This window comes from Poeciliopsis prolifica, unplaced genomic scaffold (assembly GCF_027474105.1).
Source record: "Poeciliopsis prolifica strain line A6 unplaced genomic scaffold, Auburn_PproV2 SCAFFOLD038, whole genome shotgun sequence".
Lineage (NCBI taxonomy): Eukaryota > Metazoa > Chordata > Actinopteri > Cyprinodontiformes > Poeciliidae > Poeciliopsis > Poeciliopsis prolifica.
The window spans coordinates 1,033,441-1,055,151 of NW_026562413.1; the positions used below are offsets into that span (position 1 = coordinate 1,033,441).

General features: G+C 38.1%; 2 protein-coding genes across 4 annotated transcripts in view; both read left to right on the forward strand.

Moving 5' to 3' along the window:
• Positions 1 to 13,799, forward strand: part of ash1l (ash1 (absent, small, or homeotic)-like (Drosophila)) — a 35,304-nt gene extending 21,505 nt beyond the window's left edge. The window contains exons 13-27 of one of the 2 annotated variants that reach the window (XM_055053710.1): positions 2,259 to 2,367; positions 2,779 to 2,928; positions 3,237 to 3,304; positions 3,648 to 3,814; positions 3,942 to 4,094; positions 4,757 to 4,811; positions 5,084 to 5,216; positions 6,402 to 6,671; positions 6,782 to 6,868; positions 6,961 to 7,051; positions 7,998 to 8,136; positions 8,223 to 8,395; positions 8,541 to 8,707; positions 9,628 to 10,099; positions 11,365 to 13,799. In XM_055053710.1, the coding sequence (XP_054909685.1) occupies positions 2,259 to 2,367; positions 2,779 to 2,928; positions 3,237 to 3,304; positions 3,648 to 3,814; positions 3,942 to 4,094; positions 4,757 to 4,811; positions 5,084 to 5,216; positions 6,402 to 6,671; positions 6,782 to 6,868; positions 6,961 to 7,051; positions 7,998 to 8,136; positions 8,223 to 8,395; positions 8,541 to 8,707; positions 9,628 to 10,099; positions 11,365 to 11,456 (2,326 nt within the window). In that variant the 3' untranslated portion in view covers positions 11,457 to 13,799. The remainder of the gene's footprint in view (positions 1 to 2,258; positions 2,368 to 2,778; positions 2,929 to 3,236; positions 3,305 to 3,647; positions 3,815 to 3,941; positions 4,095 to 4,756; positions 4,812 to 5,083; positions 5,217 to 6,401; positions 6,672 to 6,781; positions 6,869 to 6,960; positions 7,052 to 7,997; positions 8,137 to 8,222; positions 8,396 to 8,540; positions 8,708 to 9,627; positions 10,100 to 11,364) is intronic. The other variant, XM_055053711.1, reaches the window with a different exon arrangement.
• Positions 13,800 to 14,611: 812 nt separating this feature from the next.
• Positions 14,612 to 21,115, forward strand: lrrc71 (leucine rich repeat containing 71). 2 transcript variants are annotated; one of them, XM_055054031.1, is made up of 17 exons: positions 14,612 to 14,781; positions 14,984 to 15,034; positions 15,101 to 15,229; positions 15,536 to 15,643; positions 16,721 to 16,796; positions 16,881 to 16,952; positions 17,105 to 17,173; positions 17,260 to 17,419; positions 17,504 to 17,587; positions 17,728 to 17,799; positions 18,794 to 18,895; positions 18,984 to 19,035; positions 19,115 to 19,188; positions 19,277 to 19,303; positions 19,382 to 19,501; positions 19,773 to 19,867; positions 20,963 to 21,115. In XM_055054031.1, exons 1-17 carry the CDS (start codon positions 14,715 to 14,717, stop codon positions 20,997 to 20,999), a joined length of 1,395 nt encoding a protein of 464 aa, XP_054910006.1. In that variant the 5' UTR covers positions 14,612 to 14,714; the 3' UTR covers positions 21,000 to 21,115. The 2 variants fall into 2 exon arrangements, with proteins under 2 accessions (XP_054910006.1, XP_054910005.1); XM_055054030.1 differs by having other exon boundaries at positions 19,382 to 19,496.
• The last annotated feature ends 596 nt before the right edge of the window (positions 21,116 to 21,711 follow it).

Genomic DNA, 21,711 nt, shown 5'->3' on the forward strand with positions numbered 1-21,711 from the left:
CAAGGTATTGGGAACTGGTTGTTCACCCAAATCTGGTTAATCCTGCTTCCAGTACTTCTGTGCATCTTAAATATTCCAATTCGGTTAAGCTACTCCAAGTGGCCAGTCGAATTAAATTACAAAGAGTATTAAGCCATGGAGATCAAGAAAGATGCATGCGAGAAGCTGGAAGTTGTTACAGCTTTACAGTACGGTATTTGGTTTTCTAAGTGCTCACATCAGTCAGTAATTAGATTGGAAATTGCCCGTTTAGCTAATAGCTACTTTATTTCAGGCAATTTAGGACAGATGTGCAGGTTTCTACATTCTTTAGGCAAAGTGACTAAGGAGAAAATATCAGAAATTGGTGGTATTAGATTCTTACACAAGATTTGATTTAACTATTTTTGAAGCTAACATAGATGCTTGATTGTTCTATAAAATGGCGCTATGTGCCTAGAAAATACATAATAATGTCCCTTTAAGGAATCTGAAAAAGAGCCAATAAGTGAGAGATATGGAATCATTTAGGTTTGATGCATTCAACAAGATTCATACATGGAGTTCATCCATCATTTGATATTTTGAAAAGAGCTGTAGTGCTGATGTAAAGCTGCACTTTCACGTTTTTAATGTCAGATCGGTGCATTTTAATGATGTCATCACTTAAATTTATGAAGAGCTCAAAGGCAGATGCATTTTTGCAAGTCTGTGGCGGAAATGTTTTGTGAAATTTGCTCCGGAGCATTTAAGTGGATCGGAAGTGACTTTATGTCTGGAAAGCATCTGGCTTTTGACACACACAGATGAACAACCTTAAGGTTTTTATTGCCCCTTCAAAGCTGCTTTTCTACAGCTTTTTTCTGCCAGAGTTTGTCTATACAATTTTTCTTAAAAAAAACCTAAAACATTGATAAGTTGCTAGAGTGTAAACATGAAAACGTTGATCTAGTTTGGATGACTAAAAGCACATCTAGCAGGTGTGCCTCTTTGGAAATGAGAAGGCTCTACCTCGAAGCCGCAGGCCTGTCATTTTGTTTGCGGCGGTAATCTGATGAGGTCACCTTGCTTCTCGACACTGCGCGGCCACATAAACAGTTTAAGGTCACTTTCTCCCTGTCGAAACAGTTCACCACTCCTCCAGGAGCCTCTTCATGTTGCATGTCAGAGGCTTGTTTGGACAGCGCCCAATTCTCCACAAGTGAAACCATCTGAAACATTTGCCATCACCTTCTTCACCCTCGGAGGATTTGGTCTTTGCCCTCAAACCGCGATGCCCTCTCATAATGTAGGACGCCGGCCTGTGTGGACGAAATGTGAAGCTGAAATAAAAATCCTCTTCAAGGTTGGAGGATGTTCAGCACAAAGCCAGACAAGTCATTCATCTTGTCACACAAGAGAAATTGTAAGCAACCAGGCCTTAGATACAGCTTTGGTGCTTGAAGACAATGTGCTGAAGCAGCTTTTTCCGCCTGTTGAAGGAATAAATTATTGAGCGCCTGGCAAACAGCATAATGGGCTTTGTTCTTTAAAGAATAGTAAAGCTGGGACACAGCTTTCGTTTGGACAGGAGTAAAAATATAAAGACCCTTCAGTCTCAGTCTAGCTGTCAGTATGACATTTTTATTAAAGCTCAGACTCCTGGAATAAGGATATCTACATTTGTTTTTCATCAATCTCTGGTAGACTTTGGATGTTCATCATTCACAGCGCAATAAAAATATTATAATAACCAGAAATTATTGCTGTAAAATGTTCATATATTGTATTTTTGCTTTGATTACCATTTTTATTGCTGTTTGAATGGCAGCAGTTAGCATTTAGCTGCAGAATTAATTACAGGAGCTTTAAATTAACAATTTTTGTTATACATGCTCTGACCAGACTGGCTCCCCTGGCTGATGCCATTTCTTTCTTTTTTCTTAGAGGTCTGATTTGTCAATTCAGATGTTAACCATATACTTTTGTTTTTTAGTATTAAGTTGACTATAATATGCAAAAAAAAAAAAAGTTTTTATTTTCTTATTTTTATTAAGCTCCAAATAGATCCATTTGTGCTCAAACTGTTGTCAATGTATTTAAAAACTGAAAATAGTGGAAATTCGTAGTGTTTTATATATTTGAATAATACAAAAAAAAAACCTTTTTGCAGAGCTAGTGATATGAAAATTGTTTGATAATGCAACATCTTTCAAATACCTTTTAATAATGTTTCAAAAAAGGCAAATTTACAGGTTTTTATGCATTTATGTATGAAATCACTTTGTCTTGTTTTGCAGGTCAGTGAACGGGGTTTACAGAATCGGTCTCTTTGCTCTGAAGGACATCCACAGCGGCACTGAACTCACCTACGACTACAACTTTCATTCCTTCAACACTGAGGAGCAGGTGAAACATTGGATAACTTTTTCACCTCTTTACACATGTGTGATTCATTTTTTTTTATTCTCATTTTATCCCACAAGTTTGTAAATTACTAATACTGCCAAGGGAAGCGGGTCACACAAAACAGATTCAAGTTTAAGTTTAGCTCAGAAAACTAAGATAAGCTAAGAAGTGTTTATTTATCTAAGTGTTCTGAGATTAAACTTGGTTTACCCTTCCAATAGAAAAGCACAAAAGAAATACTTAACAAGTTACTTATGTCTGGTCAGTATGCGCATTTGCTTGTCTTCAAATTTCCTTTCTAGTTTTAAAAAAATATTTTTCTGCTCCTTCTTTCTTCGCAGAACTCACTTATCTGGACTAAATACGAATTATAATTTTCTTCCCACTTTGTTTCTCCTTTGTTCTCTGCAGCAAGTCTGCAAGTGCGGCTCGGAGAGCTGCCGGGGCATCATCGGAGGGAAGAGCCAGCGCATCAACGGCCTCCCAGGAAAAAACGGAGGCACTCGGAGGCTGGGCCGACTCAAAGAGAAGAGGAAGTCAAAACACCAACTCAAGAAGAGAGTGAGTGGTCCAAATAATGCTTTTGTTAAAGAAAAGTTCGTCTAAGAATTTTTTGGATTGCTTATTTTCAGTGCTGCCTGTTGACATCATTTCACCTAAGTTAGGATTTGGGGAAAAACAGTGATCTTGAACACTCGTACATTTAGAAATGTCTTACTAGATGCAAAATTTCCTTTTCATGGCTCACAATTGATCTGTGTAGCTCAGTGTTTCTAGAAAGTATCACAGAATGCCCGGAAAGGGTTTTCTTCTTACTTCATTGTTTGTGTTTAAAATATGGTCTTAATTTTGGTTTTCTTTAACTTCAGGAGGAAGAGTCCAGTGACAGCAACAAGTTTTATCCACATCTCATGAAGCCCATGTCTAACAGAGAGAGGTGAGAGTTTCCTTAAAGCCTAGTTTCAAATTCTGTGACCACTATGTTATTATATTAGTCAACTTTTGAATTCAGCTTTTATTGTAATAGAGATGTATATCTTTATCTGTATTTTACAAATTATCTCCACTTGCATTGAAGGAGATTTTACTATGGATAGTACTTTTTCTGTTATTACTTCCTTATTAAGCAGAGAAGTTTCTTGATTAGTTAGATAAAGTCATTATCGGTTATGTGTTACTGCAGCAGCAATGATGCCTGTACATTAACACCCTGTAGAGCTACAATTAGATAAAAGCTAAACTTTTATACTCGCTGTCTTCTTCTCTTCTGCTGTGATCAGAAACTTTGTGCTGAAGCACAGCGTCTTTCTGCTGCGAAACTGGGAGAAGATGAGAGAGAAACAAGAGCTTCAGAAGAGAGAGGGGGAAAGAGAGCGGGATCCCAGCAGCATCTCGATGTACGCTCGCTGGGGAGGAGTTATCCGAGACGACGGCAACATCAAGTCAGGTTAGTTAACAGGCAGAGAGTTCTGCAGTGAAATAACAATCGAGACAAACACTAAAGGTTGGCATTGATTTTATTTTCCTGCTGCCTAACCTGAACTGTTTCTAACAGGCATCTGTTCTCTTTCTAGATGTGTTCCTGACCCAGTTCTCAGCTCTGCAGACGTCGCGGTCGGTTCGAACTCGGAGACTCGCTGCCGCTGAAGAAAACACGGAAGTGACACGTACCGCGCGTCTGGCGCACATCTTCAAAGAGATCTGTGACATGATCACCAGCTACAAAGGTCAGTGGAGGGAAACGCTGCAATTTATTTTGCTTTTTCACCAACTTCACACTCATAACATACAGACCACTGGCATATTGTACCAAATTATCTACCTAATAAAGTTTTAAAACACTAACTCACGAACGAGATGTTGACCTCAAACTTGAATTTGTCATGATACAAAAGTTTGAAGCTCATTACTGTCTCTGTTTTTGACAATGAGGGGAAATTAAGACTTTGGTTTGTTTTTGTTTTTTTTATGAAGAGCAGAAAAACAAAATAAAAAACTAGTAGGACTATTTTTATTGTCTTAATTAAACATTATTAAGTTAAATTATGTAGTTCAGCATGTATCGGGAACTATGTTGACCTTTTCAAATTCCTCATACACAACATTGTTGATGTCTTGGACACTTCTGTGAGTTTGTGAAGCACTCTGCTGTTGCACAGCTTGCATACGAGCTAATGGATTCCCTTTAGAGGGAGAAATGGGTTTGCCAGTTTGGGAAGATAAAGACAAGTCGTGTTTTTATCAGATTTGTCCCATAAATGTCTTGAATTGTTTTAGTTCTTAAAAATCCACGTCAGCATCTGCACAAATGTTGGAGAGATGTTTTCATCTTTTATCCTGTAATGGTTCAAATGAAGCAGTTACTAAAATGATTTCCTTGTCATTTCAGACTCATCGGGACAAATCCTTGCTGCTCCTCTGGTGAACCTGCCATCCAGGAAGAGGTGAAACTCTGTTTTTCTATCAACAATGTTACTTCTGTGTTTGTGTACAGCACCCACACACTGTAACAGTTTTATCTTTCGCCACGCATTTGAGCCGTGAAAGCGTGTGTATTGATGGCTATCAGCTGGTGTCAAAACAGAAACGGCACTTATGCTGAAGCTGCTCTAGCGGCTCAGTGAGTGCCAGCACGGACTCGTACGCTTGTTTTGTCCTAGTCAGAGGCGAGGACTTTTAACTGGAGACTGATGACTTTGTGTTTGTGTGCCCACAGGAACAGCCAGTACTATGAGAAGGTGTCCGACCCTCTGGACCTGAGCACCATCGAGAAGCAAATCCTCACCGGCCATTATAAGACGGTGGAAGCGTTCGACACAGACATGCTCAAAGTGTTTCGCAACGCTGAGGTAAGCTGGTTTGCCTCCATTACCGAGTCTCGTCTTTTTCCACTTCAGTCTTAAATGCTGTTGTGGCAAAAATAATCACATTAGGCCGCACACTTTTCATTATATGCAGAGTGTTTGTTGCATTTTTCTTGACTTAAAACCAAATTTGCACAAATGAGTCTGTAAGGCTTAATTTCAAAAATCTGAATCGATGCAGCAGAGCTCAGAGAAAAACCGGAGTCAGTTTCAGCATCAAATTAAATATTTTGCAATGAAATGAAGGATAAGGCATTTAGTCTTCATCAGACACTGAAAAAGAGAAAAGTTTAGCTCAATTCAATCTGATCTTGCTGGATTAGAAATCAAAATGATTGTTGAACTCCACCCAGCCTTTTGTAAAGAAATGAGAAAGACTCCACCTGCCTTTCTCATTCACACAGCACTTGAACTTGATTTTTTTTTTTCTTGCTTTCTGATATTTTACCCCAATCTGCAGGTTTTCTTTTCTATAGCTGAACTGTTTAAATAAGGGCCATTTAAAAGCTCTTGAAGTCGATTAGTCTTTGAGTCACAGGAGTTTCAAGTGGGTGTATAAATTAGGATCACCTCTTCTCATCAAGGGTTTTTTTTTTCTTTTGTGAAGTAAATTTTCTTTACACTTTGTGTTGAGGGGAGCTTTTGGCTCTGAGCAAAGAATAGATTTGTTGATTTCTGTTATCTGAGTCCTGCAGATCATTCATATCGAACCTGGAAGCAAAAACAATGAAAGCCTTTTACTAAGGTCTGAATGAAAGAGGATTAGAACCAACAAAAAAAACAAATTTATTGAAACTCAGGGTTTTTTCTCATAATTTATATTCTGTGTCAAAATCCACATAAATAACTAAATATTCTTAGGTGTATGTCAATTATGTTGTTAGTATATAAAAATAATCACACAACTGTTTAAACGGACTTTATCCAGACTGATGGAAGCCTGTCCCAAATGTATTTGGTAGATTTGAGTCTTAACTAGATTTGCCTGATGATAAACAATTTAAGCAATTTGGATTCAGACAATAAAAAGTCTGATGTTTTTATTTTTTCTCTGACCCCAATCCTCTTCCATACATGGCTGGAGGAGCCAATATATGTTTTTTTGTTGTTTCTTAGAATTATATTTCCTTTTATTAATATGGAAAGCACCGGGTTTTTTTCTCTCTGCAGAAATATTACGGCAGGAAGTCCTCGGTGGGCCGGGACGTGTGCCGGCTGAGGAAAGCTTACTACAGCGCCCGGAACGAAGCCGCCGTCCAGATCGACGAGATCGTGGGCGAGACCGCCAGCGAGGCCGACAGCTCGGACTCGCTGGAGCGCGACCACGTCCACCACCACGGAGGGGGGTCGGGGCCGCACGACAAGGACGACGACGTCATCCGTTGCATCTGTGGGATGTACAAAGATGAAGGAGTGATGATCCAATGTGAAAAGTGCATGGTTAGTCAATGAAAAGCAGCTGGAAAAATGCTCCATTAAGAGAAAGTTGAGATGTTTTAGTCTCAATTTTTCTCTAGTGTGAGTAACGTTTTCATTTCTTGTAATGAAAGGTGTGGCAGCATTGTGACTGCATGCGTCTGGAGACCGAAGTGGAGCACTACCTCTGTGAGCAGTGTGACCCTCGACCTGTAGATAGGGTACGTCTCTCTCTTTTACATATTTGATGTCTCCTTTTTTGTGCCGGTTTTACGGCTTCCTCCTCATTCTTCATGTGTTATTGTAACAACAGGAGGTTCCCATGATCCCCCAGCCCAGCTATGCTCAGGCTGGCTCCATCTACTACATATGTCTCCTTAGAGATGACCTGCTGTTACACCAAGGTATGGAAACAGAAGAACTAACAACCCAGAGCTCTTTTTTTTATGACTCATCTCTGTAAATCATATGTTTAAAACATTTTACACAAATTGTATTTGAAGTTTAAACCGGGGTCAAGCTATGAAGCAGCAAATGTAAAAATTTGGCTTTTATGAGACTTACTTTTGATCCCAATTCAATGCTTCAAGTGGCAGTTTTATTGTGGTAGAACTCTTAATAGTTAACATGAATGCACCATTCCTCAGTGAGGCTGCAGACGTCTTCAAACAGAGATGCACATTTAACCCGTGTCCTTAATTAGGCTACAATTAAATATAACAAAAACTGCTCTTTTTTTCTTTTTGCGCCCTTATCCATCTTTCTCAACAAAGTCTGAATGGTCCGATTCTGATCTTTTCAACCCCAAAAAATCCATTTTGTGCCTCTTCCATATGTGGAACTTATTCAAATACGTATCTGATTATTTTTAAAGCGTCTGCAGTCTGAATGGTCATTCTGCCATGTTGGTCTTTTTTTAATTATTATTATTATTGTTATTTATTTCTGAAACTTTCAAAAGCTTGATTCTACCTCAAGGTCACAAATCCTGTGATCAATTACACAATTCCTTCTCTTTACCATTTCTATTTACAACAACAAAATATAAAAAACAACACAGAGAGGGAGCAAGGGAGCGCTATCTTGACAAAAAGTTAACTTTTACATAACCATAAGAAAATTATGTAGCAAACAGACACGTGCTGAAAGATGAACCCTCTTTTTTTTTACAAATCCAATATTCCTGCATGTTGTGTTTGGTTGGCATTTGGACACAGAAATCTCATTTGGTTGTGGTTAATTGGTAGTATGAACACCCATGCAAAAAAATAATTCAATTTCAGCAAAAAAAAAAAAAAAAAGACAGTGCCAGGCCTTTGGTTTGTAATGTGATACATTTGTTGTGAGCAGGTGACTGTGTGTACCTGATGAGAGACAGCCGGCGCAGTCCTGAAGGCCAACCCGTCCGGCAGTCTTACCGTCTTCTGTCCCACATCAACCGAGAGAAACTCGACATCTTCCGGATCGAGAAACTGTGGAAGAACGAAAAGTAAGCTCACATTCGTAATGAAGCTATGGTCTGTGAAACACATTAAGCTAATTATATTGCTCTGTTCATCCGCACAAACTCTGAAGGGGCGAGCGCTTTGCTTTTGGCCATCACTACTTCCGTCCCCATGAGACGCACCATTCCCCGTCGCGGCGTTTCTACCAGAACGAATTGTTCCGCATGCCGCTGTACGAGATCATTCCCCTGGAGGCGGTGGTGGCGACATGCTGTGTCCTCGATCTTTACACCTACTGCAAAGGTAAAGGGAAAACAGAAATTTCGATGACCATGTGCATGTTTTTTCTATTTCTAAACATGTCATTAGGAAGCAGGATTGAGCCGAGGTCAGATTTTCCCCTAATCATAGAAATTATGCACCAACACAAAGCTCATTTCCCCCACAGGCAGGCCAAAAGGCGTGAAGGAGCAAGATGTGTACATCTGTGATTATCGCCTGGACAAATCGGCCCACCTGTTCTACAAGATCCATCGGAACCGCTACCCCGTCTGCACCAAGCCGTACGCCTTCAACCACTTCCCCAAGCGACTCACGCCCAAAAGAGACTTCTCGGTGAGGCTCAGACGTTTGTTGCTGTTTTTTCTGCTTCTGTTTGAAAAACGGTGACAAAGTACTCTCATTATTTCTGTGGCCTGCGGCAAACGCCTCGCTTAGTCTTTGGGCTAACCAGAAACAAATGAGGCAAACCACATTGTTTTTATTGCAACCTGAGGAGAAACCACAGTGAGACACACGTTTCATTGCTGTTTGCCTGTTAAAACCAGGGAGGATGCAAAGCTAGAGGCAATTTAAATAATAAGCAAGAGGTTTCTATTACAAAGATGGTATAATTTGTAATGTAATTGTATGGACTTAGCGTCTTTGTCAGGAAATTTAAATTGGTCTATTAGTTACGGTTCGTACGAGTGCTTGAAGTCCCTGAAAATACTTCTATTTGGTGTTTTCAAGATTTGGAAAGTGCTTGATTTTTGTATAATGTCCTTGAAAGTTCTTCATTTTCAAACTACACAGTTCTGGTAATAAAGTGCAATCTATTTATGATGAAAAGCCTAAATCTGGAAAACTTTTACAGTTGAATCCAGATATTTTTATATCTGGATTCCTCACTGAAGTTAAATCAAACTAAACTTCTCTTGTTTTAGGTCAGTTAGAATTGCCAAAATAGTTTAGATTATTTCTCCCATTTGCTAAATGGGAGAAAACTTTATGAGGGTATTTTTTTTTCTCTGATTTTTTTTTGTGTATTGTGTTTAAGTGTCCAATTTGAGCAGGAAGGTAATTTACCTTAAATGAATTTGCTTGGATTGTTTCAATGAAAAGAATATTTATTTTTTATAATGAGTTGAAAATGCTTGAAAAGTGCTTGAATTTTGCTCTGGGAAAAGTGTACAAACACTTAAGTTTTCCATATCTTATCCATCTAAATCCAAAAGAGACACTTATCTGTGTGAATATTGTTTATGTCCCTCCAGCCTCATTATGTTCCTGACAACTATAAGAGGAACGGAGGCCGGTCTGCCTGGAAAAGCGAACGAACCAAAGAAGCTGCTGGCTGCGAGGACGACGGCTCCTCCTGCGACCGCGGCGACGACTTCCCCCACGGGGCCGAGGACGGACGGCTGGTAGAGGACGACATTGTGCCGGAGGAACCTGAACACATTCCAGCCAAACCGAGACAAAAGGAAAGGGCGAGACCAGGAGATGAGGAGGAAGACGAGGAGGAGGAAGGGCTGGAGGCCGGGGTGCGGAAAGAGATCGGGGAGAGTTCTGAAGACCGGATAGGGGAGATGCTCGAACTCCCGTTGTCTTCAGCCTCCTCGCCTCTCCACCACCCGGCACTGAGCCGGAGAGAGGCTCAAAGGGAACGGCTCAACAAGATTCTACTGGACCTGCTGCACAGAGCGCCCAGCAAGAACGGTGAGGGACCGGGAGCAAAGCAGGGGGGTAGGTCAACAGATACATGGCTGCTCGCACATGCATTCACACACTGATGAGAAATTACTTCTACACATCTTCTGAGGCACTCTTTCATTCTCCTTCACGTTTTCCATACATTAAGAGCATTTAACCAACATTTTCAGTTCCCATTTGTTGATATGTTATTTAATAAATACACACATGAGCTCAATAACAAATATATTTATTGTTTTTAATGTTATTGATGTTATTCAACCATTGGATGAATGTAAAGTGCTATTATACCTGTTCAGTTTTCCCAGGTGTTTCAGAAACACCTGATCACTCATTTAAAGAACAAATCCTTCATTAGAAATGTGAACTGCAGATGCTGACATTAGCGTTAGGGGCGTCGGTGTTTGCCGCTACATGTTTTGCAACGAGATGCTATTTTAGGTTAGCGTAGCTTCAGTGATACATCACCTCTTTCTTGCATAACTTGCACACAGTAGTCTTTTCCAGCATTCCAGATTATCAGATTGTTTTTTTTGAAGCAAAAATGAATCCCCAGCAGCTTCGTCGTCCATCAAGGTTGTTTGAACCACCTGTGTTTCCAGCTGGAAGTTCACCAGCTTTGCACAGTCGTCTTGAGAATGTTTGCACATTTTCATTTGGAAAAAAAAAGCTGAAGCTCTGAGATTTTAGAGAGTCATTAATTTTCTCCATTGCATTTAGATCTGTATGTAGATCTGTATGTCTCCCTAACATATAAATATGATTTGATCTTAAAGATTTCGGTGTAGCTTCGGCTGAACATTAAGAGTTGTTGTGTTTCTGGAATGTGAACTTAAGCCAGGTTTTCTTGCCTTTTCATTTTTCTCCCATTTACTGTATCCAACCTCTGAAAAAATTCCCACAGCATGATCCCTCAGCACCATGTTTCACTGTGGATATGGTATGTTCAGAGTGATGTTACTTGTCAAACATGCCACTTGGAACATTGTCCATATCTCTGATTATTTGTTTATGTTTCAAACGTTGACGTAATTTGTTGCCAGGTTGTTTTATGAAAAACTGAGCCAATTTACTGTGGTCTTTAGCTGCATTGTTGAAGTCTTATGCAAAGAGGCCGAAAGGCTAAATTATGACAATAACTGTAGAATAGATTTGAACCATGTCTGGTTAGTAAAGGAGGATATAAATCATAGGTACATCAACTACTTCCCCAATTACAACTGAATATGAGCACTTCTTCAATTTAACTTTTTTTTTCTAAAAAGCTCCTAAATTTTCTTCTTTCTCCTCTCCTCTAGCTATTGATGTCACATATCTCCTTGAGGAAGGAGCAGGACGGCGGTTACGGCGAAGGACGCTTGGATTTGCAGATTTTGTCCTCAGAAAGTAACAATTTTGACGTGCCTGTTGAACGCACGCCGCCTTTCGCTGCTGTGAAAAGAAGCCAGGAAGCAAAGAGACGACAAAGAAGGGAAATTGAGCATCGTTGCCTGTCCCACCTTTATGGATCACAAAGCATCCAGCGACGTTGCATCTTCAGAGTTGACCTCTTCCAAGACAGTGACCTCAGCTCTGAGACGGTGGAAGAGGGGCAAAAGTTCTGACTTGAAGGAAGTTCCACCTTAAAGTGGAGAACCGGCCTGGTCTTCTTATTTAAGTATATCATGCAAAACTGTTTTTTTTATTTTTTATTTTATTTTATTGAACATAGGAAAAAAAACAACCCATGCTCTTAAATGCATCGAACATTAGAAATCATGGGTTGATGAATATCGCTTGCCGGCATTGGAAAACAAAACGGTTGGTACTGAACAGGGACGGACAGAAGGACAGGGAGGCGTTTCTTCATTCATTTCCTCGCGAATCCTGAATTATCGTTCTTCATCGTGAGATCTCGCTGCAATGATGAAAATGTAAAAGATGAGAGAGGAAACTGGCTTCTAGGAGAAAATGTAAAGCTGAGCGGTGTGCTCTGATGCTGCGCTTTAGAAAGAGAGAACAAGGGTGGAGAACTGCACTTTTGGTACCTTGGATATTGTGAAGCTCTTGTGTACGGTAATGTATCCGCCATGAAAATACACTAACACTCTCACAGTATTGTCTGCAGCCTGACAAAAGCAAGTTTAAAAACATAGTTGTTGTTGTTTTTTTTTTTTTTTTCCTCAAAGTAGCTCATTTAGAAGCAGAAGAGACCCGTGGCGTGGCTTTGGAATTGAGTTTGCGCTTATGTCAAAGTGTCTTGTCACTATTTTTAACTCAGCCGTGAGGCAGTCGACTTCGCCGCGTCCCCTGTTCTTTTTATTTTTTAAAGAAGCAAAATGATTCACCAGCTTAAATCGGGCAGCGATGGGAGGAGGGAGGGCGCCGGCTTTAACTAACGCCTTACACAGCCGCCACCGTCTCCCACTGCCTTGTGTGCAAGTGTGTGTGTGTCTGCCAGATTTTGTGAAAATATACCTTTTTAAACAGAAAACGTGAAAAAAAAAAATTAAGGGCTCGATGGCAATTAACAGTTTTAAGAAAACAATACTTAACATGAAATGTATCGTGATGGTCATATTTTCTTATATTCTGTGACTTGGGCGGGGCAGTGGATACTGTATATTTGGAGCAAGGGACGACTTGCAAATTTCTTTTTTTGTCTTTGGACTGATTGCCATGGAGAATGTTTGTTTAAAAAAAAAAAAAGAAAAAAAAAGACAACTTATTTGATGTGATTTCCTTTTTCCCTGCAATGTCCCGGTGCAGCAAGCTGAAAGAAATGATGAGAACAGGAAGGAGGAAGAGAACAGGAAGCTGTACAGTGCCAAGTTGTGTAAATACACACACTTTACATTAAGAAGTGTCTCCAAAAGCAATATCTTGAAAATGGATTTCGTTTATTATTGTACTGTACAGGACTCAGCCCTAAATGTGTTATTATTACTGTTATCATTATATTATTATTATAATTTCTTCAATATGTATTACTATAATGAAGACACTTAAAGCTCTGAGGAACATGTTTTTTCTAATGTCCTGAAATACTCACCATAACAGTCCTGATGACATGAAATTTAAGCTGAGTTGTTTGTTTTTTTGTTTTTCTTTTGCCTATAAATTAAGTCCACCTGTAAAGTGCATGAGCAAGAATGTCAGAAGGCGTTGGGATGCGACAGTGACTCTGCAACGACACCTTTCGTCACTGAATTTTGTTAATAATATAACTTTTTTAAGGAGGAATCTTCTCCTTGTTTTTTTGCTGCAAAGTGTTGAACACTAAAAAAACAAACCAACATAAAAATGTTAAGATATTTTTAAACGCTGACAGGAAAACAAAAAGTAAAGCTGTCAGAAACGATATCATGCTATTATAAATATATATAAATATATATAAATATATTTTTTGTTTTTCTTTCAAATAGGAAAACGGTTCCGTTTTGTGATAGCGGTCATTGTATGATGCTTGTACTTGTATTTGTGTGTTTTGTGTGATCCGTTTAGTTATTTTTAGACAATCACAAAATAAGATGCAAGCATTGTAAATGGCAGACTGAGGGACATTTTGTGATGTGTACAGTTTGTCAAAACAACAAAAAAAAAGAGAAAAAACTTCTTCCACTCGTTCAAAGTTTGTAATTACAATTCTTAAGTCATGGAAAAAAATGCTGTTGGTTTTTACTTTTTTGTTTTATATTTGTTTGTTTTTTTTGTTTTGTTTTTTAATAAAAAGCACTACATTATTGTGAATACAGACGGTGTCTGATGTTGTGGTTTTCAAACAGAAAAAGGTAAAACAAGGATGAAAGCAGACTGGAAAAACCGTCTGAATTGCTGTGATGTGGGAAAAAATTATTTCCGGAATATTGAAACCTCGACAACTAAAATGTCTGCCATGAATTAAGAAGTATGTTTTGTATTTACGATTTTATAAAAGTCAGTAAAGGACTGAACCGTGGATGTACTTGAGTGAGTATATACAAGATGTATATGTATTTATATACTATGGACATAAATACATATCCAGTGTGTCATGATAAATGCATAGGAACCATAGAAAGAGTATTTATTTATTGGTTCCTCTCAACATGTCCTGCTGTACAAAATGCTAGCTCAAATTAAGTGTTTAAGACCAGAAATGTCACAATTCAGGACATCAATAAGGTTTTAAATAAATATTTATTTTGAATTAACTTGAAAAAGCATATAAGTGCATGTGATAAGTATAGTCTGTAAATGAATAATTATATTTAAAATGTTTGCAAAAATCATTAAAATTGTTAAGAGCAAATTCATTTTAGAAAATGCTACATTTATTTTGTGATATACCGTAGAAAAATTAAATGTAAAATTAATTACTAACATTTCTATGTAGTTCAATGAAACTTAAATATTATAGTTATTTTATACAATATTATTAAAATAGCATAACCTTAAACAACAGGAAGCTAATTGTCATTTCGTCAAAAATCGCAAGTAATTTAAGAGAAAAATGAACATGAAGGTAAAAATCGCAAATTCAGCAAATGTAAGTCTCGCGATAGGATCCGGGATCCTGGACTGCAAGCCTGGTTGCCCCGGTAACGAGGCGACTCCCAGGATTAACTCGGTTTTTAGATCAATTTAACGGTTTTACACAGATAGTTCGGGTCAGTTCAACAAGTCAGTGATGTCCAGAAAAAAACAGCCGAAGGATAAAGTCGTCCAAGAAGTCGAGGAACCGCCGAAAGTCGCAGGTTGGCTAAATAATGAGTGATTTAATCATAACTCGACAAGCTAACATTATGCTATTGAAACTGATGCTTTGTAAGAAAATGACCTATCTGTCTTCATCATGTGTTGCGGTAGTAATTTACAGGTCTAACTCTTTAGTCGTGTAACTGTATTGTTTTGCAAACTGGACCAGAAATCCTATAACTCTGCCTTGTTGCTCCACAGACACAAAAAGTCACCAGCAACCTCCTGAGCCAGCACCAGTGCAGACCTTTGGTAAGCCGTGACGTCATCATTTTGAAGGTGGTTCTGTCACTGACTAACAATTACCCCATCCTTCAGATGATTATCACTGCACAGGAAATGTGGAGGTTGACTTCCCTATGCTTTGTTCTCTCCTGAATATGAAGGACGTCCCACCAGTCATACGTCAAATCCCGTCCGCTATTGACTCTGACGTCACCTTTAAAGGTAAGAAAGTACTGAGCTGCTTCTGTTCTGGACAGAAAAAACACCAAAGTGCCATTATTCCTCAGACGTTTCCACATTTTGCCAGTGTGTTTTATTGGGAGCGTTCATTTAAAATCATCAGTTTCCTTCCCCTTTACTATCAAGCTCTACTTAGCATTGATCTATACCATGTAAGCCCAATGAAAACTCATTTGAAAATGTAGATATCGCTGACAACACTAATTGTGCGTGATGTGTGCGTATGTAATTACAGAATGTCATTTTTAAGCTGCTGTTGTCTGATGATCAACATAATTTTACCTGCAGAAGATGAAGATGCAAAGTTGTCTGCCTCACCTCTCAGGGGTACTCCATTTTTATGCATTGAGCTGGAAAATGATGACCCTCTTTGTACCAGGAAGGTCAAGATTTCTGGTGAGAATTAAACATTCAAGGGACCTCATGATCATAAACCTACTCATGCACTTACTAATTGCATGAGTTTACTTGTTTGTTAAGTATTCTGATTAATTATGGAGATAAAAATGCTTCAGTAGACTTCTAATTGAATTCAAGTTTATATCTTTTGGCAATAGACCCTATTTCCATTCACGGTGGCTCAAAGTGACCAACTCTTATGTTATATGGTATAGATTATATAAAACCAAGACAAGATATATATCATGTCTTACAGTCATATAACCACATTGTCTTGCAGTAAACTGTAAGTGACATACACATAACTTTATGCCACCAGTCCTCAGTGTAATCATAAAGCATCCCTGGTGCAGAGTTTCTAAATTGTCTGCAACTCACTTCCTTGTAGTATCAGCAAACAGTATTTAAGCTAAAATGTCTAGACATACTTTTATTATGTTGTTGAACTAATAACATAGTATGCAGCATCACTGTTGCATAACTGAAGTGATTTCTTTTGTTTATAAAAGTCAAAAAACAAAGACAACAAAGCCACATATACTGAGGGTGTGTTTTGTAAGTAGAAAGATCCACTGGCTAAAACAAAAAGGATGAAGATGTTTTTTCATACTTTTTAAGCTGTTTCACCTTTTATCAATTCATAAGCGCAAGCTTTATTTTAGGACACTGAGATGCCAACTAAAAGTTGTGTAATTTAAAAAAGAGTGGAAGATATTTTTTTGGTCACAAATAAAAAGTTTGAACCCCAGTCAATCTGTTGAAAAAATCACCTTTTGTTGAAATGACTGCTGCAAGTTTTTAGAGGTGTGTCTCTTGTACAGACTGTACATTTTAGATTCAAATGTGAAGAAAACTTCTTGTTTAGGGGAAATAATCTGCCAGCAGAACTAACAGGTTTTACCAATATTCAAAAAATCTTAACTTAAAACATGCAAAGAAATTACTTTTTAGTTAGTTTTGCTTTAATTCAAGAGTAATGAGAAACTGGACGAATACTTGGTGAAATTTTGTGTTTTTGTAGTGTGGGTTCTTCAGACTGCAGTAACTATTGTCCAATTTGTCCTGAATGTGCAGGATGGAAGGTGAACTATAAGATCTTCAAAGCAGTACTGAAGATGCTCCCATCCGTGACCACCCTACAGTGTCTTCAGTGAGTAATGAGCAGGTACAAAGGGGAGTCGAGCCCCTGCTGTCTGCTTGTTGTTTGTTAGTAACGTTGTCCACTGTGCTGCAGCTTCTGGCAGGCTGCTCTGTCAGATCCAATGGTAATCTCCCTCGCAAACACGTCTCTGGGCTCCAACCTCAGGTGAGAGCATTCGGTGACATCGAAACTGTGCAACATTGTTTTAATTTGCAGCTCCTAGGAGACAAGTCAGAAATAGTTGTGGATTTGCAAGTGAATTTGCTCTGAAATATGCAGGATTACTGATCCAGCTTGTTAACTCTGCCTTGTGGTAGAGCTGTGACACTGGAGGGTAATCCGCTTCTGCAGCATAGCTTCCACCTTCTGCTCTCTGAAGACAGCAAGTGAGTCACACACACGAGATCCAGCCACTAACAACCGTGCTTTTGCATAAATTTGTCCAAATTCACGTCACGTCTCTTTGGTCAAGCCTCACCCACTTGTCACTGCGGAATAATCGGATCGGAGAAGAGGGGGCTCGTCTGATAGGTTCGGCTCTCTCGACCTGTAAATCTGCTAACAAGAACCTCCTGTCACTCAACCTGGCATTCAACAATATTGGGGATGCAGGTGCTGCGCATATTGCGCAGGTATAATCTTGTGCTGATCCACGTTCTCCCTGGATGTTCCCATCAGAGCTGCTGATATGTTTTCCACCTTGTTTTCCCTCCCAGGGCCTGAGGCTGAATAATACTTTAGTCATTCTATCGCTGGCCAACAATAACATCGGAGACGCAGGAGCTACCAGTCTGGCTATGGTATCTGTTTACCTTAAAGACTTTAAATGCCAGATAATGCATTTAACTCGCAGTTAAGATGTTCTTAATCATATTCGGCTTACTGGATTAGATATTACACGATTCAATAACCCTCCAGCGCTAAGCATTTCCATTTTTAGACACTCGGGGAGTTAACTCTACAACATAAGGAGATTGTGGAAAGAAGAAGGATGCTGCTGCACAAAATACAGGTTGGAGATTTTGACATGACTACATTTTGTAAAACCATCTAATCTTTTATTTCTCTGTTTATGGAAAAATTTTAGGATTTTTAAACATCTGAATTAATTTTGATCGGAAGAGCTGTTTAAAAAGTTGTATTTCTAAAATATTCAGGCTTCTTACGATTGAAGTGCACACATTGTTGCTCACTGAATAACTGAAGTTTTACCACAACTGCAAAATTTAATTTATTTTCATTTTATGGTAGAACATCAGAAAAAAATCTGAAAAGTGTGTTCCGCATTTTTACCAAACCCCATTATTCAGTACTTTGTTGAGCCACAATTTCTACAATTACAGCTGCAGATATTTTGAAGCTTTCACCAGTTTTGCACATCTTAAAATGGAATATTTACTCATTCCTTTTTACCTGGATGCTACATGTGCATCCAGGTTCTCTCGACTTTTCATGTCAGTCACAGACTGACATGAAAATTATTATAAAATCATGTATTTCATTAACTCAACTCAATAAGTGAAAAGCACTCTATTAATTCTACAAAGGATGTTTTCAATAAATTATAATTAATTTCTTTAAAATACTGCATTTAAGATTAGATTAACACGTCAGACCAATTAAAAAACAGTTTAATACCAAAATATGACCTTTACAGGAAGTATTTACAACAGCTGCTTGGAGGTAGTTATTTTGAAAAAGGTACTTTTAATCTAACAAACAAGCCTCATCTGAATGCAGATGGTAGTTTCCTGAATACGACTCTTCCTTGCACTTGAAATATAACAGCTCAACTAATATTACACCAAAGCAGTGAATTGTGAAAGCTGCAATCAATTTATTGTATCTCAACACCTAGACTTGCTTTAATCTTCTCCATATCTTCACCTCTGACCTTTCTGCTGGGCTCCTCGGGCTTACATGATGCCGTTTGCTGTCTAATATTCTCTAGCCAACCTCTGTGGCCTTCTGATGTGTTGATTCTCTGCTTTTTGCATTTCTTGCAGTCTTCTCTCAGAGCGGATCTGGAGCAAACTGTTGGCGGCCATCTTTCTGTCATACACAGCACTTCAAGCAAAGGGGACACCAAGAGCGCGGTCAAAAAAAAGGTAATATATAGATATAAGACTGAAAGCAAATGTTCACATAGCCACCATAATTTAAAGTCATCTAATCCTTTGCCAATATATTAATCAGAATAAAGCTGCAAAAAAAGATGAAAAGACAACCGAAACCAAAGTCAAGAGGGGTAATCATCACTGATACATTTCACCAGTTCCTCAGCTGCACTGTTTGGTTTCTCATAGCTGTCTTCAAATCTTCCCCAGGCTCAGACGGAAAGAGACCTCAAAGCAGAACTATGAAGTCTGGAGGCAAAGAAAAGTTGTCATCTCCTCAAGAAGTGCTTGAAACACTTCACCGCATCTAAACATATTATGACAATTTACAAGTTATTTTTCTCCTACACCGTTGTTTCTTTTTCCTTGCAGGATAAATCAAGTTCCATCCTGACTGAGGTTTGGCAGTTGCAATATCTCGAAATAGCAACAGTTTAGCAAATGGATCTGAGTTGAATATGCCGTCTTTGTCTTCAGAATCAGGGAGAAGCTCTGGACACAGGAAACCCCCTACTGATGCAGTCTGTGCATCGCAGGGACGGCGTTCTCTACATGCCTGGAAACACAACGCTCACCTCGCTCAATCTCGCAGGTCAGGTACAAAAATGTTCACATCCAAACATATTTATTAATATTTGCAGACAGAGCAGTTTTACTCTGATTATCTGAATGTTCGTTTATGTAGAGTTTTTTAAGCTCCTACTTTGTGTTTAATATGTATTTTATGATTCGGTATTTACAAAATAATATTTTTATATATAGTAATGTATTCACTAATTTGTTTCACTTTCATTTGCAATTTTAGGATGTTTTGAGTCTCTATCCTAAGGATTTCTGATGCCTTACAAATTTATATTTGTTTGTGTAGGGAACAAAATTACAGAGAAATCTCTGCCTCTGTTCCTGGCAGCTCTGGAAAGACAGGAGGATGTGGGAGGAAACTTGCAGCGTCTCGTACTGCAGGTTTGTTTTACATCTATTTGAAGGGCCGACTCTGTGTTTGCCTGTGTATAAATCTCAACAGAGCAACTAAACATAGCTCAGTGGTAAATTTTACATTTCCAAACATTTCTCCAAAGACTGAGGAGGAACACACGCTTAAGCTGGTCAACTCGGGGACATACACACACACACACACACACACACACACACACTGAACCTAACATGGCTATATTTGGACTGTGGGAGGAAGCTGGAGTACCCGGAGAAACAGCTATGCACTGTGAGAACATGCACAGACACTTATAGCTGAAAGGTAACAGTTCTGACAGCTGCTACACTTTTTTATTTTACAAAACAGTGCTAAAGAAAATGGAAACTTTCTTTAAATTGGTTATTTTCAATGTGGGTAATTGTTTCTTTCGGCCTAGATTTTGCAGTTGTACACAAAATTTGTTTTTGTTTATCTTTGCTCTTCCAGTCAGTTGGAATTATATTACAACTGATTAATTAGCATACAAGTTAATTAAACTGTATTTGAATGATCTTTTATGATGTATGAATATTTCATCAATATTAAATCAACTTTTCCCAAAATACTTTACATCTTGTGGTTGTAAAATTGAGGTACAAAGTTGTGAAGAGACAAAATGACTGAGGTCCAACATCTACTCTTTTTTTGAGTGTTTCTCAGTAAAATTATGGAATAATTTGTTTCACCTTCATTTGCAATTTTAGGACATTATTTTCTAAAATATATGCTTCACTGCATCAGGTAGTATGTACTGGAAAGCCAAGCAATTTAGTTTAATTAATCACCTTAATATTTTATATTTTAGTTTTAGGTATTTAAAATTTTTTAAATGAATTAAGTAGTAATGTTTTGTCACTTAACTTCTTTAATGTAATTCATATGTCTAAAAGTCTTCCTGCTCTTGGAACCACATCCATTTTAATTTCTATATATTCCAGTGGATTGTTTTTGTTGTTTCAGATTTTTTAGCTGCAGCGTCCGACTTAATTCTCACAATTTATCTTTATTTTAGCAACCCACATTCACATCTGACACCTAATGAATATGTATTTGTTATGATTTAGATCTCTTTCTCTCATGCACAGAGAAACCTCTTCCCTGCAGACGCTGAGTGTTACGTAAAGATAAAAGAAATGAAGGCCCTGGCAGATCCTCTGGTCGAACAGAACTCTGGACCAACGGAAGAGGAGGCGAAGGAAACATAGTGCTCAGCAAATCTGATAAAGATATAAATGTTACTTACTACTTTTCTCCAAGTTTCTTTTCACAGTTCAAAAGATGAGGAAGAAAGATTAAACATTTTATTCTGGGAAAGGTCTTTGAGCAGTAACTTTGAACTATTTAGAACAATTCAAAATCTGTAGTGAAATTTTTCTTGCAGTCAGGTGAAAGAACACAAATTCTCTGGGATAATATCAGTACAGAAATCAATTACAAAACAATCAGACAAGAATGACAATCACATTTTAAATGTATCTAAACAACAGCTTGAGTAATGAGAGTTTTTCACAACTCAAATACAAGCACAAATACCACATGAAATACATTAGAATTAGAATATTTGAGGAATTTACACATTCCCTGTCCAATTTGAAATAACTTTTAATATTTGAGTAAATATCCAAGTACTATTGTAAATAAAATGTATGTGTTATTTTATAAATAACAATGTATTTTTTATTGTTTTTGGATGAATTGAACTTGTAACTGGAGATCTAAAGGAAAGAAAACAACGCGACTCAAATTATTAATTCTTATGCTCTTAATATTATCCTTATTTTAATCAATAAAAAAACTTCATACCTGGATCCAATGAGTGGTAAGTTTAAATAAC